The sequence below is a fragment of the Nomia melanderi genome, chromosome 12, assembly GCF_051020985.1.
Source record: "Nomia melanderi isolate GNS246 chromosome 12, iyNomMela1, whole genome shotgun sequence".
NCBI classification, from domain to species: Eukaryota; Metazoa; Arthropoda; class Insecta; order Hymenoptera; family Halictidae; genus Nomia; species Nomia melanderi.
Window position 1 is genome coordinate 14,552,320 of NC_135010.1, and position 16,512 is coordinate 14,568,831.

At 53.8% G+C, this 16,512-nt stretch overlaps 1 protein-coding gene and 1 long non-coding RNA gene across 3 annotated transcripts in view; one reads left to right on the plus strand and one right to left on the minus strand.

Moving 5' to 3' along the window:
• LOC116428371 (PDZ and LIM domain protein Zasp) overlaps window positions 1-15,602 on the minus strand; it is a 32,501-nt gene extending 16,899 nt beyond the window's left edge. Inside the window, exons 1-2 of the mRNA XM_076372759.1 lie at window positions 15,007-15,602; window positions 81-232 (exon numbers count right to left, since the gene is read on the minus strand). Of these exons, the coding sequence (XP_076228874.1) occupies window positions 81-232; window positions 15,007-15,111 (257 nt within the window). The 5' untranslated portion in view covers window positions 15,112-15,602. The remainder of the gene's footprint in view (window positions 1-80; window positions 233-15,006) is intronic.
• LOC143175157 (uncharacterized) lies at window positions 124-16,088 on the plus strand. Of its 2 annotated transcripts, none has more exons than XR_012999841.1 (5): window positions 124-264; window positions 554-1,050; window positions 5,550-5,713; window positions 7,008-7,677; window positions 14,945-16,088. It is a non-coding gene; the product is annotated as an uncharacterized LOC143175157 (long non-coding RNA). The 2 variants fall into 2 exon arrangements; XR_012999842.1 differs by having other exon boundaries at window positions 7,008-7,468.
• The last annotated feature ends 424 nt before the right edge of the window (window positions 16,089-16,512 follow it).

Genomic DNA, 16,512 nt, shown 5'->3' on the forward strand with positions numbered 1-16,512 from the left:
CGAAAAGGGTGGAAACGTCCGAGAACGCCACGGCAAAAACCGAAAGAATGTTAAGACCGCGGCGCCACGGCTGTCGCTACCTCTGCACGGTGATCTCGAAATTGTTCCCGGCTTTGACGATCACGTCCTGCGCGTCCTTGTGCCTCAGGTTGTACATTTCGGTGTTGTTCACCCTGATAACTGCGTCGCCGGCCTTCAAGCCAGCTGCTTCCGCCGGTGAGCCGCTGTTAACCTGCAACGCGCAACGTTCCTTTAACGAACACGGTATAGAAAGACACCACTAACCGAACTAACGGGCGTATCGCGAAATATAGAACCGAGTCGTTTAAAAGCCAACACTGTGAAACTCGGAAAAGAATAATTTAGAGTATTCATCTTTCCGAAATAATTTCCCACCTTTACGAAACGAAGACTGAGTAAACCTTTCGATAAACAGATTATGAATTCCATTGGCATCGACAAAAATCGACTCAACTGCATTGGCTTAGCGACTCGATTCTTATTCGCCGGATACCATTCGATTTCATTCTAATCGCGATTGTCCTTTTCACAGGGAGATGCATGAAAATCTGTTTTCGAACGAGAGCCCAAAGGGTTTTCCGTTCGCAGCGTACAGCGCGCAGAAGGGTTCCATTGAAAAACAGATTTCCATGTCCGGCCGACTGGTTGTCAGAGAACACGAGGCGCTTCCCCGCGATCAAGATAACAGGACCGCGGCGGAGGAGCGCCGGTAACAAGATCCGCGCCGGATAATCGAAGTTGTACCGGCCTTTGGATCCATCATCGACTTGGGTCTATTTTTACGGGACACGCGGCCCGAGCGGAGCAGACTCCTCTCCTCTCCAGAGTCCAGGCATCAGCCACTATATTTAAGTGCGCGCAGCTCGTTACACCTCGGATGTCGGATACTGTGCGCCCATTCACGCGGACACGGCCCGAAAGGGAAAGGAAGGGAAAAAAGAGGACGCGGCGGCGCGCTAGCCGAGGAGAGGAGAAGCCTCGAGAGAGAGAAGCCTCTCGTCTCTCGTCCGGGAGAACCGTTTTTGCCGGGTAAAAGATTCCCCGTGTTTATTTTTCGATCGCCCAAGAAGCCGACGCCGCCGCCTATCCGTTATCTCCGTCTCTCCGCGCTCGCGGCTCGCGGCCGCGCGTCCGTGGGATCGATCGCGAGGCGAATCTCGGCTCGTCTAGGACGACAGGCGAGTGTCGCTTCATCTTTCCTCGCCTTATCCGACCGCAACGGACGCCCCCCGGCAATTAAGGAAACGGATTACCTCGCGTGATCAACGAGCCGCCGTAAATCATCGTAATTTATCGCGTTACACCTCGCGCGCGCAGCCTCGCAGCCGCGATTCTGCGCGAGGTTAATTACGCTATTAATATGTTTGGTAAACGGCGCGAGATCAATGCGCGCCCCTCTACCCCCCGACCCTCCGGGCACAGCTTTTCATGCCGCGCGGGATCGAAACCGAGACAAAGAAACGACCGCGCGACAACCCACGAAAACTCATTAAGAACCACCCGCGGCTAGATCGCGCGCCGGGCTATCCTCGTTTTCCCTGGCGTGCCCGCCGGATTCGGGAATAATTAATAGATCCCGCGCAGATCGGAGCCCCGGCCTCGGTTCCCTTCTATAAATACGGCCGGTGATTTATTACAGGTATTTTTATATCGCGAGATTCCGGACGACAGGCAACGATCGCCTCGCGCCGTGAAACCGGGCTCCGAATAATTTTTCCAGCGGAATGTAGGTCGCGTAGAGACCATTCGAGTCCGAGCTCGACGCGTGCGTTCCGAACGATCGGCGTCTGGCTTTTCCCTTGGACTCACGCTCGCGACGTCGACGCGGAATCAGGCCAGAGGGTGAGTCGTCTGTCCGTTCCGTTCGTTCGTTCGATTCGCGTCTGCCTCCAGAAATAGGGACCGCGGAATTGCGTCATCGTTGCTGTAATAGATGGATACGCTCGCCGCTGTTCGCGGCTGTTATTATCAACAACCGGCCGGAAGCGCGACCGAGGATCGTCCGGCGAATCAAAGGGAATCCGGAGTCTTTATCGAGCGGGCGAACTAACTCGAATCTCGCGGCACGGTTTCTAGAGGCCGTCGTCGCCGCAGTGGTCCGGCCGTTCGACCGCATAGCGCGAAATTCGAGAACTCATTTGGTCGATGACCAAAGAACCTCTGACCAAGCCGTCCTCTGGCTGTCCCTAGGTCCGCGACCACGTAGGACGTAAGTCAGGGTTAAGCTCGGTGGGCACCGTGAAAGCCTGCCTCTAAAAATAGTCCTGGACCGGTCTAAAAATAGGCGGGCGAACACGTAGAACGCCGGTTACACGCACGGCCGGCGCACACGCACACGCACGTACACCTCCTCGTCGAGGGAGCCCGAGCCGAGAGATAGAATGCACCAAGGTGCAGTATAGTCCTCTACGTATGACATATCTGGCCGGCCGTTTTCATTCCGCCAGACGGGACACGGCCTCTCTGCCGCCGCGCGAACCGCGATGAATGAACGAGTACGCTCGTACTCGTCGGCGTGTACGCGGTTCCGTGCGAGTACACGATGTCTCGCGGTTCGGCGCACGCCTCGCGTAATAATAGCGTGCGCCGCGATTTCGGATAAACCTTCTGTTCGCCGGGAATCCGACGCGCGAGCCTCGTACCGCGCGGTTCATTCTTCCACGCTCGAGCATTCTTGCCGAACGGAATCCATTGTTCCCCCGGCGCGCGGTTTCGCCGCGCGGAGCTTCGGAGATGGACCGACGGTCGATCCACCGGAACGCGTCGCGATTTTTCAAGGGAACTTCGGAAATTCCTTGAGCACGCCGGTCGAATCGGTTGACTAGTTAGCCGGAGGTATTGCTAATAACGCCGCTAAAAATAGACCCGAAATATGCGCGACGCGGGCGCGAGTAGATGCACTTGAATGCAGTCGAACCCGAGAGGGAGAATACGCCAAGGTGTACGAGGTACGCATTCCAATGGGCGGGTTATCAGAGACGGATCCATCCCACCTTCCACGCTGGAATGCATCTCTGGTCTTTTTTCTTTCTCTCACTTTGAGGGCTTAAGGCTCCGTTCATACGTGCTCGCGCTTGATACAGCCTCGAAAAACGTGGACTGCCGGGGGCGGCGGGCAGGGGGCGCGGGCCTCGGTCAGTGACACCGGTTCCAATCGGATCGAACGAAAGGGAACGCGTTCGGAAGGAAATAAGTCACCGATACTCGCCTTTTCGGCCCGCCTTCTCTCTCTCGCGAGTCGATCGGAATCTATACGCGCACGGTCGTCGTCAACGGGAACGACGAACGCGAACGATAAGACCACCGACGTGGTCGCCGCAACGGGGACCGAGGATTGCGCTAAATACCGGTTTCCACGGGAATCCGCGGGATCCCCGCGTTCGTCAAATTCCGAATGGCCCGCGGATTCCCGCGGCATCGGCTCTAATTATATTCCCGCGATTCCTCGAATCGTCGCGCGCTAACGGCGCGGCGCAAAGTCAACGGCGGCCTTTGTTGCCCGACGACAGGGGCCGGAGGAGGGAATACGGGGAGTGACGTCAGCTCGAAATTATTGGCGCGCGTTCGACCTGGTCTTATCTTTTCGAGCGAGCCGCGCGGCTCGTTGCTTCTCGCGATATGTAACGCGCGGGGACACGCGCGCGTACCCGCCGCCGTAAACCTCCTTCTACGGAAGGCTGAATATCGATGACGACACCTCGGAGAGCCCGACGGTTTTTCGCTCGCGCCGTCTCCTCTCTCGCCGATCCGTCTCGCGGCGACTCGCGGACGCCTCTTTCGACGCTGGAACTGCCTGACGCGTCTAGCTCGCGTTTCTTTCGCGAGCGTTCGAAGGCTGATTAAGCGAGAAGACTGTTAGGCACGTTGCAGGGAACCTGGCACTCTCGTCCAAGTGGTCGGATCAACGCGCCTTCCCCACGCGATCTTCGGTTTCGTCTACGATTGGACCGTGCGAACCAATCGCGACAAAGAGTTTCCGGACTCGCAATTGGATTTCTCGAACTGTATCTGCTTAGAGTGACGTCACGAGTGCCAGGTTCCTAGCAACTGACGGTACCGGGTTCCGCGTTAGCGAAGCCGACCTTTGGTTCGAAAGCGAAGGGCAAAGATCTTTTTGGGACTCGACGTGCAATAGCGTCTCTTTCATCCTCTTCACTTTTGGACCAAAGTTTCGATAACGTAGGACCTTCAGAATCTAGTTTTCTCCTAGACTTCTTCTAGAATAACTATACATCGCGTACGAATACTCTTTGAACGCGTGAAATCGGAAATCGGCTAGACTCGTCAGGTAGTCGGAGCGTTAACAAGTGGAACGGGTTCTCGAAAGAGCTCGGTAAGCTCGCCGGCGAGCGGAAGCGGTCGAATTCCCGAGCGCGATTTCGATTCCCGGAGGTGCGCGCTATTAGTCCGGGAATGACGCATTCTGCCCGGAAGCGCGTCGACGCCTCGAGCCACAAAGAGTGCTTGTTGCGAGCGGCCGAAAGAGAATCGAGAGCGCGGGACGACGCGGCGCGAACGCCTCGCAGGAATGGGCTCACCTCGCTTCTTCGTCAGCTGATAAGGGGATCGATGGGGTTGCGGGCTCGTCGTAACGACGTCGATTAGAGTTATCGGCGCGTCGACCGTTTTTATTCGTCCTCCGGCCCTCTCGGCGGCTCTCTCTCCACTCGGCGTATCGCGCGAGTTATTTTCATAGAGCTTCGAGCGGATAGAATCGCTTCTTCGCCTCTTTTTAGTTTCTTTTCTTTCTTTTCTTTCTTTCTTTCTTTCGAACCCTAACGCCGCACCGGTTCCACGAATGATTTTCTTCTCGGCGGAGGAAGATGCGAGGTACAGATGCGGCCCGGCGACGAGTTTCAAGTTCGATAATGTCGTAATCGGCTCACCGATTACGAGAATGACTGCTGGGGTGTCGTGTTACCCACGAATTCACGGGAGAGAGACGGCACTCTAGTACACGGGCGAACACACGGCGGAGAAGACTGATTTCTGCTCCGAGTTTTGGCAAATTTCCCACAACTGCCTCCCACCGTGTCCCCCCTTCCTCCTCGCCTTGCTCTTCCTCCACCTCCTCCACCTCCTCCCCATTCCCGAAATCGAATCGGCATTTACGATGGCGCTCCTAAATCTTCGGACCTCGTCATCGAGATACAATTTCACCCCGCCTTGTCTGGCTTTTCTCGCTCGTTCCGCTGACAACGCGGCGGAAATACGGATAACCGCGTCCGGGGAATATTCGTGGTCTCTCGAACCATCCGCCGGGAGACTCGTTTCCTCGGAATTTCGCGTCGAATCGCGCGATCGGATTGTAAACGTGGAAATTCGTTCGTCGATCTAAACGAATTCGATGTCTATAGAAAAATAATCCTCGATGGATTCGATCGTTAAATTATCTTACGATCGGTTAGAAGGAAAGAGCGAATTTCTACGTATGCGAACGATTCACCCGCGATCGGCGTGCGATGCTTTTATATTACCTTCCGAACGATTCTCTGGATCTCGCTGACCTTTGTCCCGTTCGTTCGCAGAATGATTCCGAGGTCCACTCAGAGGTGCGAAAAGAAACGCGCCGATGGAGGCCGGAGAGACGCGCGGCGCCGCTCGGCGAGAGGAAGACGAGACGAGACGAGACGAGACGAGCGCGGAGCAGCGATCGTGTAAAATAAAAGAGAGCCATGGCGTCGGGAAAACGGTAAAAAAGACGGGCAGTCGGGGGGACGCGGTGAGAAATAAAAGCGATATTTTTATATCCACGGGTGTAAGCTCGTCGGTGGCGGACGCCACCGGGCCTCGGCCTCTATTAATATCCACGGGCCGGGCTTCCTTTCGGCCTCCGCAGCAATTCTCTTTGCACCAGCGAACCAACGATCGGCCGCCGGAAAGACGGGCTTCGATCGGGAAAAAAATCAGAACGTTCGGCCCGACTTCCGTCAACCTCCGAGTCGCGTCACCCTTCGATGAGGATGCCCGGAAGAATCTTATCGTCATTTTTATCGCGTCCAGTCGTGCTAACGTTTCACGCGTCGATCGAACGCGGAAATCAGCCGAGTAAATAAAACGAGAAATCGGTGAAAGATCGGTAGAATAATAACCGCGAGTTGTCTTAATATATCGTAACTTTTCACACGATCGAACATGGAAGTTCAGCAAACGAATGACACAAATCGGTGAAAGATTCGTAGAACAATTAGCTCGCGATTCTCGGTTGAAGAATTCGAAGAACCGACGGCTTTCCATAGTGGGAAAGAGAAATATAATTTTCGTCGCGCGCGAGCGAGAAAGCTAGGAAACCGAAAGCGTCGAACGTCTTTATCGCGGAGTCGTCGTCGCCGCTCGTGTCCACGAATGCACGGCCGGCCGCTGGCCTTGACTGCATTTGCATTTGCGCGCAAAACGAAAGAAAAAAGTATATCGCGAACGAGTTTCGTTGCCTTCCAGCCGGACAGCTCGAACAATTGAACTGGTACCAGTCGGTGAAAAACTTCTCCCGGCGGATCGGCCGGGTCGCGCGAGCGCGGCTCTCGGGGACGGCAACCGATCGGGATCGTCGGCATCGACGCGCGTTTCCCCGTCGACGCGGCCGAAACCGTCGTGCCGTGCGCAACCGGTCTCTTTTCCCAGCGATACCGTCGCCCCGCGAAACTTGTATCTCCAAAGTATCTAGGCCAGAACACCCACGGCCACCCAATTTCCGACAGCTCCGTCCCACCGGACGATCCTCGGCCGCGCCGTCGTCTTCGGCTCGGGACAGTTCAATCAGTTCGAGGACGATCCGCGCGGCGTTCCCTTTTCGAACGACGATCGCACGCTAACGATCCGCAAGCATCCGACGCATTCGCGCGGCCAGCCAAATAATATGTAAACCGAGACCCACAGTAATTCACTGGCCGTCAGCTTGATAAGCTCCGCGATATTTCGTATTTTTAACCGGCCGCGTGTCTCCCCGCTAAACTGTGTCAAGATCTAACACGATCCATTGTTCGCAGCTCGCACGAGTCTATCCGGAGGATCTCGGACACGGAACTTTGACCAGCGCGTTTTGCGAGCCACGCAGAATTCCATCGCCGTGGGACGCTGATAACGAAGAGAAGCGGAGAATCAATGAGCGTCCACCCTTTGCGGAGAATTCGTGAAACTGAGAATCATGATGAATCGAAGCCATCGCAGCTGCGAATGAAGAATCGAAATAATCGAATAAGAGACTATAGTTCTCTTTATTCTACTCAATTTATTCGAATTTCGATTTCTTTGCTTAGAATTCGTGAAACTGAGAACCATAATGAATCGAAGCCATCGCAGTTGCGAATGAAGAATCGAAATAATCGAATAAGAGACTATAGTTCCCTTTATTCTACTCGATTCTTCATTCGAATTTCGATATCGAACGTGTCCGTTACGGCGACGTTCGAAGCAAAGGGTGAAACGTTCCAACAAACGGATCCCGCCGGTAAACAGCGACTCCGTCGACTCCCTCGCCAGGGAGAATCGGCGATTGGCAAGCGATGGATGATGCTGTCGTTGCCAGAGCATTCCCCGACGAGCGAGCGACCCTTCCCCCGTGAACGAACCGCGGGCCGATTGATACGTGGATTTATCAGCTAAATAGAATGATTTCGTGGCGAGCTCTAGCCGCGGCGTCTATCCGCCCCGAGTTATGTAAGCTATGTATCCGAGGTATTTTGGCCGGTAGCGCGTGCAGCTGCGGATGCTGGCGTCCGCGTCGACCGAGAGAGCGAGAGATCTTAAACAAACCGAGGTTGTTTCGTCATCGCCGGCCAATTGTTGTTCCCCCGAACGTTTGAATCGGGGCTCGCGTCGCGACGCGACGCGACGCGGCGCGCGATCGTGCCGCCGATCCCGATACCCGGGGCCGGGTTCGATGAACAAACCACGACGAATGTAGCCTTCGTGGAAAGCGGCGGCACCCTCGCGCTGCTCCTTTTCCATCGTTCGGCGGAATTACGACGTTGCACCCGGTGCGGGGCAGCCGGCGACGTCCTGCGCCGGATTCGAATCCGCGATCGCTGCCACCCGCCCGTACAGCCTGTGCCAAAACGCGCGCCGCCTCGCAAATCGGAAGCGTTTCCGGAGGAACGGGCTCGATTCGAATCTTTCCGCTTGTACTAGCTGGTTTCTAACGATTGGGACTCTTGTATGCTGAGAACATTCGATGTTTGTTTTTTTGGGTTTAATTGGTACTGATGAATGGCAAGTAAAACGGTTTCTCGGTGGCTGATGAAATCTAATTATAGGGACGCTTGTAACGCTGGGAATATTCCATGTTCGGGTTTTATGATTTAATCGGGAAGATCAATGGCAAAACGATTTCTTGGTGACTGATGAAATCTTCTAACGATAGGGACTCTTGTAACGCTGAGAACATTCGATGTTTGGTTTTTTGGGTTTAATTGGTAAAGATCAATGGCAAGTAAAACGGTTTCTCGGTGGCTGATGAAATCTAATTATAGGGACGCTTGTAACGCTGGGAATATTCGATGTTCGGTTTCCATGATTTAATTGGGAAGATCAGTGGTAAAACGATTTCTCGATGACTGATGGAATCTAATGGGGATGCTTGTAACGCTGGGAACATTTGTTGTTCGGTTTTTATGATTTAATTGGGAAGATAAATGGCAAAACGATTTCTCGATGACTTGAAATCTAATGATGGGGATGCGTGCAACGCTGGGAACATTTGTTGTTCGGTTTTCAAGCTTCAACCGGTAAAGATCAATGGCAAGCGGAATGATTTCTCGATGCCCGATGAAGTCTCCTAACGACAGGAACACTTCTAACGCTAGGAACATATTTTCTTCGGTTCGTTTAGCTCGAATCGGTAAAAATCAGTTGGAAACGTAACGATCTCTCGATGCCCGATGGAAACTACCGTGACTATCGTGGAAACGTTGCGGTATCTTAGCTCGATGGACACGGTTTACACGTGGCAGCCTCGACGAGAACGGTTTTAAGCCGTGATTACATCTTGACGCGAAACGGAGCCGCGCGGAATCGGGCCTGCTAGACATAAACAGAATTCGCGAACGGTGACTCGACGCGGAGGCTTATTTTCGATAATGACGAAAATATCGCCGGTCTCGACACTCGGCTTGCCGCGTTCCTCCTTTCTTCCTCCTCCGTTCGCCTCTCTTCTCTCTTCGTGTTTTGTTTTCGAGAGAGTAAAAAGACAGAGAGAGAGAGAGAGAGAGAGAGGAAGAGTGAGAAAGATCGAGCGAGGGAGTGAGAGAGCGAGGGAAACCGAGAGGAAAAAAGAGCGAAAGAGAAGTATGCGATAGAGTATATATTTCCCGGGGAACGACGGTTCTTTTAATAGAGGCCGTCCTCCAAAAGATATTTACGAAAGTTTGTTTCTATGTTTAGCGGGGATGGATGTGTAATTTACTTCGGATTTGTTCCTCGCGCCGCGATACTTCATTTTTCAGCGCGGGATCGCGGTAAATCGCTCTCCTCCCACGCGGCTGGCAGAATCCCAGCTGTTGCCACATCCGTGTGTTAACCTTTATCGGAAGGAAGTCCCTGCGTCAGGGTGTACAGGCAAGGTATTTTCGACCGAGGTTGTGCTACCTGTTAGCGTCAATCGTTGCGCAATATTGTTGTGCGGTCCTCGTACGTCACGCACACGGGGCTCTCAGAAAACGCGGCACTTCTCTTAATTTACGATCCGATCCGCCTGTGTTCGTGTCCGTCAAACTGGCCGACGTTGTCGATCGTAAGAATCCGCCGGGACGTTTTTAAAGCCGCTCCGAATCGTAACGATTCTATCGGGACGACCGTGCGCGACGCGGACCGTTCCAATACGGTCGCTCCCGTACGGATAAACAAGCAGGAATCGCTAATTAATTGCTTTCGAAAGCGAATTAACTCGTCCTCCACGGTGAACGGGCCAGAGAGAATCGTTTAGCATCAAACCGCGAGATCGGACCACCCACGAAAGATCTTTCACAGATATCATTGTCTATTTACAGACTCGCTGAAGAGAGAGAGAGAGAGATGTTGGCAGCCTGCGTCTATCCAACATGTTAGAATTACAGAGGGAATAGGCCGATTCCTGTCGGAAATGCATTAGCAGCGTCACGGGTCTCTTTGCACGCGTCGCGTCTAAACAACGGGATATCGGCCGGCGATCTTTCAGTTAACGACGATGATTAAGCAATCGGCGCGCACCGACGCTGACGAATTATCGGAGCAACGTTCCCCGAGAGGAGAGGCCGCGTAACCGTTTGCTCGTTAAAATTGCATTCCGTTCGACAGCGGAATGCCCCGGCGATAAATGCAATTAATCCCGTAACAGGAAACAATAATGAATATCCCGCGAATCGTTAGCGCGCGCGTCCTTGCCGGCTCGTTATCCGACGGGGTAATTAGACACGGGAGAAACGAACGCTAACGATGGAAACGCATTATCGACGCGACGCTGTAATCGGCTAACGACACGGGGAATTTACGCCTAGTCCTCCCGCGCGCCGATAAAGCGGGCTCGCGGCCGAATATCGTGTAACGACTCGCGCGCGCACACGCGCCCACGCTGCACCGAGCGCACCGGAATCGCGGAAACGCTAGCGTAGATACTCGCTATTTTATCGCGGCGATTATTCGTCCCCGATTCGGCCCGCCGGAGCTTCGGTCTCGACGCGAAAAGCGTTCTCGCGTATTCCACGGGTATTAACCCTATCAAACTTTCATGATTGGAATGCCGAGTTGCGGACGAATGATTGCACTGCTCGAACAGCAAGAAATCGGTACATAGTTTACTTATTTTGTTCGACTTAAGCGTTCGACGTGTAACTCGGAATCTGCGGAAGGTTTCGTTTCAAATTTAACCCTTTGCACTCCGAGCAATTTATGATATAACCTTTCAGCAACTCCGAGTCAGTTTTAAAGTTACGTTTCACTAAAAACGAAGTTATAAACTTATCTTACAATGCCGTAACGGCAACGGAGTGCAAAGGGTTAAACAATCTTCGTCCGCGAAGGGTCGACTGCTACGAGAATTTTTATCTCTTTGCGTAACGTTAGTCAAGTGGTGACTGAGAGTCAAAGTGCAAAGGGTTAACGTATTGACTGTGAGAATTTGGAGCGTCTCGTTGCCGATCGTACAACAAAAGTAAATGTTAGAATCAGTTAATAGTTTTCTATCGTAATTCTCGAGTTATACTATTCGAGTCAGAAGCCAACGTTAATTCCAGGAAACGAGCATCGAGAAAATTGATACAATAGCTTCTGAAATAATTGTACACGAGTTTTCCTGTAACTCCTCGAGTAACCCGACCGCTGGGGCCATCGGTGACCGTCAACATGTTAAAGCACCGACGATTTATACCATTCACAAGCGACTCGAAAGCTCTGGTCATCGGTGAGCATTACAGTCAACGCGTTATCGCTCCGGCCGCAAACGCTAACCATAGATGCGCCGCGCGTCGAGCACTTTCCGCAAGCGAAACACGGTAATCTCCATTTGCAAACGTCTTCTCTACAAAATTGATTAACCTTTTAGCCACGGCGGTACCGGCCGCGCGGCTATACCTCCGTACAGCGAGGTTTCGCGCGGCCCGCGCGTCATAAACGTAATATCGCTGCAATCTGAGGCTAACAGAATCTCTGTAATTACGTCGGATTCGACTATAATGCCAACTATCGATGACAGGGAGCGAGTACCGTTCGAAAGGACGATACACGCGGGAGCGGTAACATTGGCGTACGGTAGCCGAAAGGTTAAGCAACAAAACAAACCCAATCAATTCTACCTGCGACTCGTTCCAAAACCGAGAGACCTCCCCATTCGGTGATCGAAGCGTGAACGCGCAGCTTGGCAGTTCGCGGCGGAATCGCGCGATCGTTTCGAATTTCACGGAGCCGATTCGCGGACGACGCTGCGTCGCGTCCAATTCCTTTTTCCCGTCGCCCCGTCGACGGACCAACGGACGCGCGTGCCGCCTTCCTCCGGCGATCGGTATTTTTATCGATCGATGTACGGGATCTTAGCTCCCTCCGAGGAAAAATTTATTTTCGCGGTGACCAACGCGGCCCAGGAAGCTAGAGAACCCGTCGACGGCGTCGTCGTCGTCGTCGTCGTCGTCGTCGTAGTCGTTGTAGTCGTCGCCGGTGCCTTCCTCTTCGTCGTTGTCTTCGCGAGCGGGACTCGACCCGGCTCGCGCGTTTCGCAAAGGCACCTTCTAGAAATAGAACGCCCAAATAATTTGCCTCGGATTACCAGCGACGCGTCGCTGCTTCTCTGTCCCCCCTCTCTCTCTCTCTCTCTTAGTCGCTCTTTCTCTCGTCTTTCCTCTCTTTTTCCACTCGCGCGTTGCATCGGTTTTTTAAAAACGTCCCCCGACCGATTCGTCGCGCCGCACGCCCCCGATTATTCAGCTCGCGCCACGAAATATTCCAGCCGCGCGCCTCGATCGTCGGAAATCGTCGGGATTCTCGTTAACCCCTTGCCGTACGAGTGAGACTCGTCGTGAAGATTTCTAAACTAATTTAATAAGAATCAGTGTTGTTCACCCATGGATCAAAGCAAACTATTTTGCTATTATCGATGTATTCAAATGAAATTTCCTGAAGTAGAATGGAAAGTTTTGTTGTGTTTCTTACAGATTGTCAATAGTAGAATATTACACGAGCTTAGCAATGATAGTAAACACGCCAAGGGGTTAAGAAATGCCGATTTCCTTAACCGATCGAGTAACAGCGTGATCGCTTAACACTTTGACTGCCACGTCACCGGAATTCGGGTGACATTATATTTTAGAGAAACGTGGACATTAATTTCTTTCATGACGTATCGAACGAACCGAATTTTGTTGGATATATAAGAAAGATAATGAAGCAATTATTAAGAAGAATCTTGATTTCTCAGTTTCTGGTTAATAGAGAAAACTTATTCATTCGTCTTCCTAATTACTCATCTTCATCGATATCTGCTTAGAAATTGGAAAGTAGAACGGAACCACTGTTAGAATTGTTTCCTACGAAAACAGAGAAACGCGAATCGGTTTCAGAGCGGAAACGAAAGAAGCGCGAGCTCCGTCGACGGTGTTCCGGCAAGAGCCGTGGCATTCAAACTGTTAACGCGTCGACGTTTTTCGTCTCCGTCCGGCGATGTTTTGGCTTGTCCGTTGAGACACGGTTTTTCGTGCGGTGCCTCGGTCGGCGCGTTTCCTCTTTTTTGGAAGGGTTCGGTGTAATGTAAATAACCGCAGGTGACAAGGAGGCGACGCGTTGAAGAGCGAGGCCTCGAATAACCGTCGCTGTTTACGCGTCATTGTCGCGCGCGGTCCAAAAATTTACGATGCCGAGGGCCTCCCGATGGAGACGTCGCGGCGCTTCCGGCAGAGATTCGCGGCGCGGCGCGGCGCGGCGCGATCTATAAATCATCCTGATAGTTAACCGCCGCCGTCCTAACAATTACGCGCGATTAATCCGTAACCCCGAGCGGAGCCGGTGGGTGATGCCTGACGGTTCCCGGGGGCTCGTATTTCTCTCCTTTCCGAGAAACCGGAGGGGCGGCCGGACGTCGTGCGTCCGCGACCTCGTAAAACAAACGGAGCACGTGGCTGCTAAGAAGGCCAAGTTCGAGACGTCGATCGCCGGATAAAACCGTTCGACGCGGCTTCTGGACAAGATCCGTCCGGGCGTTTCATCGCGAGCGAATCCGAGGGGGACCGCGAACCAGTCGAGACGCAGCCGCGAAGCGTATTCCGCTGTTCGCCGACGGAACTTCGGTTATACGGTCGAGTGGAATATCACCGGCTATCGTTTGTTTACCGGGATGGATCTATTATTAAAAGCGCGGAGGGAACGGTTGATGCACGGCTTCGCAAATAACGCGAATGTCGCGAACGCTCGAAAGAAGCGAGGAATGTTTTACTATGTGCCGCGATTGAAGGTATTCCAACCCCCTGAAATACATTCGCCAAAAGATCACGCTTCTCTCTCTCTCTCTCTGGGCGAATAATAATAAACATGGCAGTGAAAACGGATGGACGGCCGGGGGAGCAAAACATCGGGCCGAGGAAATTAACGTAATACCGCGCGGGGATTTCGTAAGCGGCCGCGCTTGGTGTCCGCTATCGCGCGGGACGAGGGATAAGCGAGAAGAAAGTTTGAAAATCCGCTCGAAAGCCGTGGCAGCGCGAGTGTAGCCAAAAGCTTCTCGTGTTACAGCGCGCCCGGTCGCCAAAACACGGCGGCGGCGACGAGCCGCGCGTTTCGCGCGTAGTTGGCAGCGATTTCTACCGATGCGCGTGAAATAATTTGGCGTTTGCCGTGCTCCCGGTTACGTAACTGCGGACTCGCAGACACCGACGGCGGAACGGCGAACCGATCCCCGGACTCGCGTCGCTCTTTCCTTCTCGGAGAGAATTCCTCGACGAGAACCGTTGCGAGCGTCGCGGGGCCGGCGCGAGCGCGCACCGGCGAGCGCTGCTCGAAATCGTCTCGCCTTGTCACTCGCACGTTTCGCGATGCTTTCCTCGAGGAATAAATTAACGCGGCTTCTCCGGGATTCGCGACGGACACTCGAGACGTGCGAACGATCGCGTTCGCGAACAGCGGAGAGACTTGTTCTCAGGAAACGCGTACAATCGTCTATTGACGAAGTTATCGGTTATTCGACGCTGTTCCGCGATCTACGATAACGAACTCGACGTCCGATCACCGATAACGACACGCTGCACCGCTGAAACGTCAATGCGATCGGTTCCGCGAAGCTTCTGGATCGAGCTCCGTCGAACGCCGTTCCCGGTCGTCGCATCGACGAGCCGGCGACGCGAATCGCGACATAAGATAAAAATACGTCGAAGGAGCTGCGAGGCTCGTTCGCAGAAGCAACGCGAGAATGCAAATACCGGCGCCGCGAGGAGTATCCCGGCGAGTATTCGACTGAAACACCGTTCCGTTCCAGGTGGAAGCTGTCAAAGGACTCGCGTCGCCCCGACGCTCGAGGAGACGGGGAATTCGACTGACCTTCTGTACAACGAGCGGAGTGCCGAAGTCCTTGCCGCCCTGCAGGCGAAATCCCCAGGGGGACCCGTCGAACCTGGATAGCTTGACGCCGATCAGCTGGGCCATAATCACTGATATCGTTTACACCTGGTCGACGATCAAACGAACTGAACCCTCCCGGAGAACTGCGGCGTGCGCGAATGAACGAACCCGTGAAACTCAAACTGAACGCGATGCGATGCGACGCGACGCGACGCGATGAGACTCGACGCGATGCGATGCGGCGCAACGAAACGGAACAAGGCCGGACGATATCTCTCTCGTGCGGAGAACGAAGGCGATTTCCTGGCGCGGCTCGTACTGAAAACCGGAGACGACGGCTCGGAGAGTCGCGCACGGTTGCACCGGTCGGTCACGGTTGACGTCTGCCTTGGCGAGGAGGCGGAATCCGCGCGGGTTCGCTTCGAACGGCACACGTACGTACGTACTTGAGGAACGCGCGGACCGGAGTAAAGGTACGAAACGAGACGTCGAGGACGGTCAGTCGGCCAGCGGGGCCTGCCTGGCTGCCTTCCTTCCATCCGATTCGACTGTGCCGCGGCCACGGCACAGGGGCGGGGATGGGGATGGGGATAGAGACCCAACACGCGGGAAGGAACGAGACCGCGATCCACTGATCGTCGTGGGAGGGGTTGGGGTGGGTGGAAGGTGCGCTCGCGAGCGCGCCACACCGACGGAGGGCCGTTTTCATGGAAACACCGAGGAAACCGTCCTCGGCATCCTCATTTCGCGGTTCGGCCGCGATCGACGAGACGGTCCATTGTCACGCGGTCCATCGTGCTCGATCGATAATTTAGATTCCGATCTACGCGCAGGGTAACGGCTGGCGATCGAGTTAACCCTTAACGGACCGATGTCGCTGTACAAGTGTCTCCGTGAATTATTTTATCATTTCCATCGATGTTATCGTTGCGTCTATAATTAACTGACTGTGCTGGATCGCTGAATTTCTTTACGCTCGTTACGTGTACGTTTCGGTAGTCTACTCGAAATACTTAAGGGTTAATCGAAATGCTTTTCCAATAGACTAAATGCAGAGTTAACGTCAACGTGGAGTTTCTTTGTATAAATTCGAACGCGATCGTAGAGAGACTATAGTCTAAGGGTTGTAACGTCGAGGAAAGTTCTTTCTGTGTCGACAACGTGTTCCTCCAGAGGAATGCGATCCTCGGTCCGACCTTCTGTCATTGCTCCAGATGCGAGGCACCTTGCCAGCAGGATGCTCCTCGCCATAATTCAATCGCGATCGCCGGTCCGATCGATCGATTACCGGCGAGCAACAGTATGTCCTTGGCGTTCGCCGCGGTGCGCTCCGGCCGGAGGCGAGTCCGTTAACACCCCGCGGAGAGCGAAGTCCCGATCCGAGCGTCGCGCACGGGTTCGTGACTGGAAAGGATCTCGGGGCAGGCACGCGGTATTGCGAAACGTACCCGGCGTCTCCGCTGCGACGCCGGACGACCCGAGATT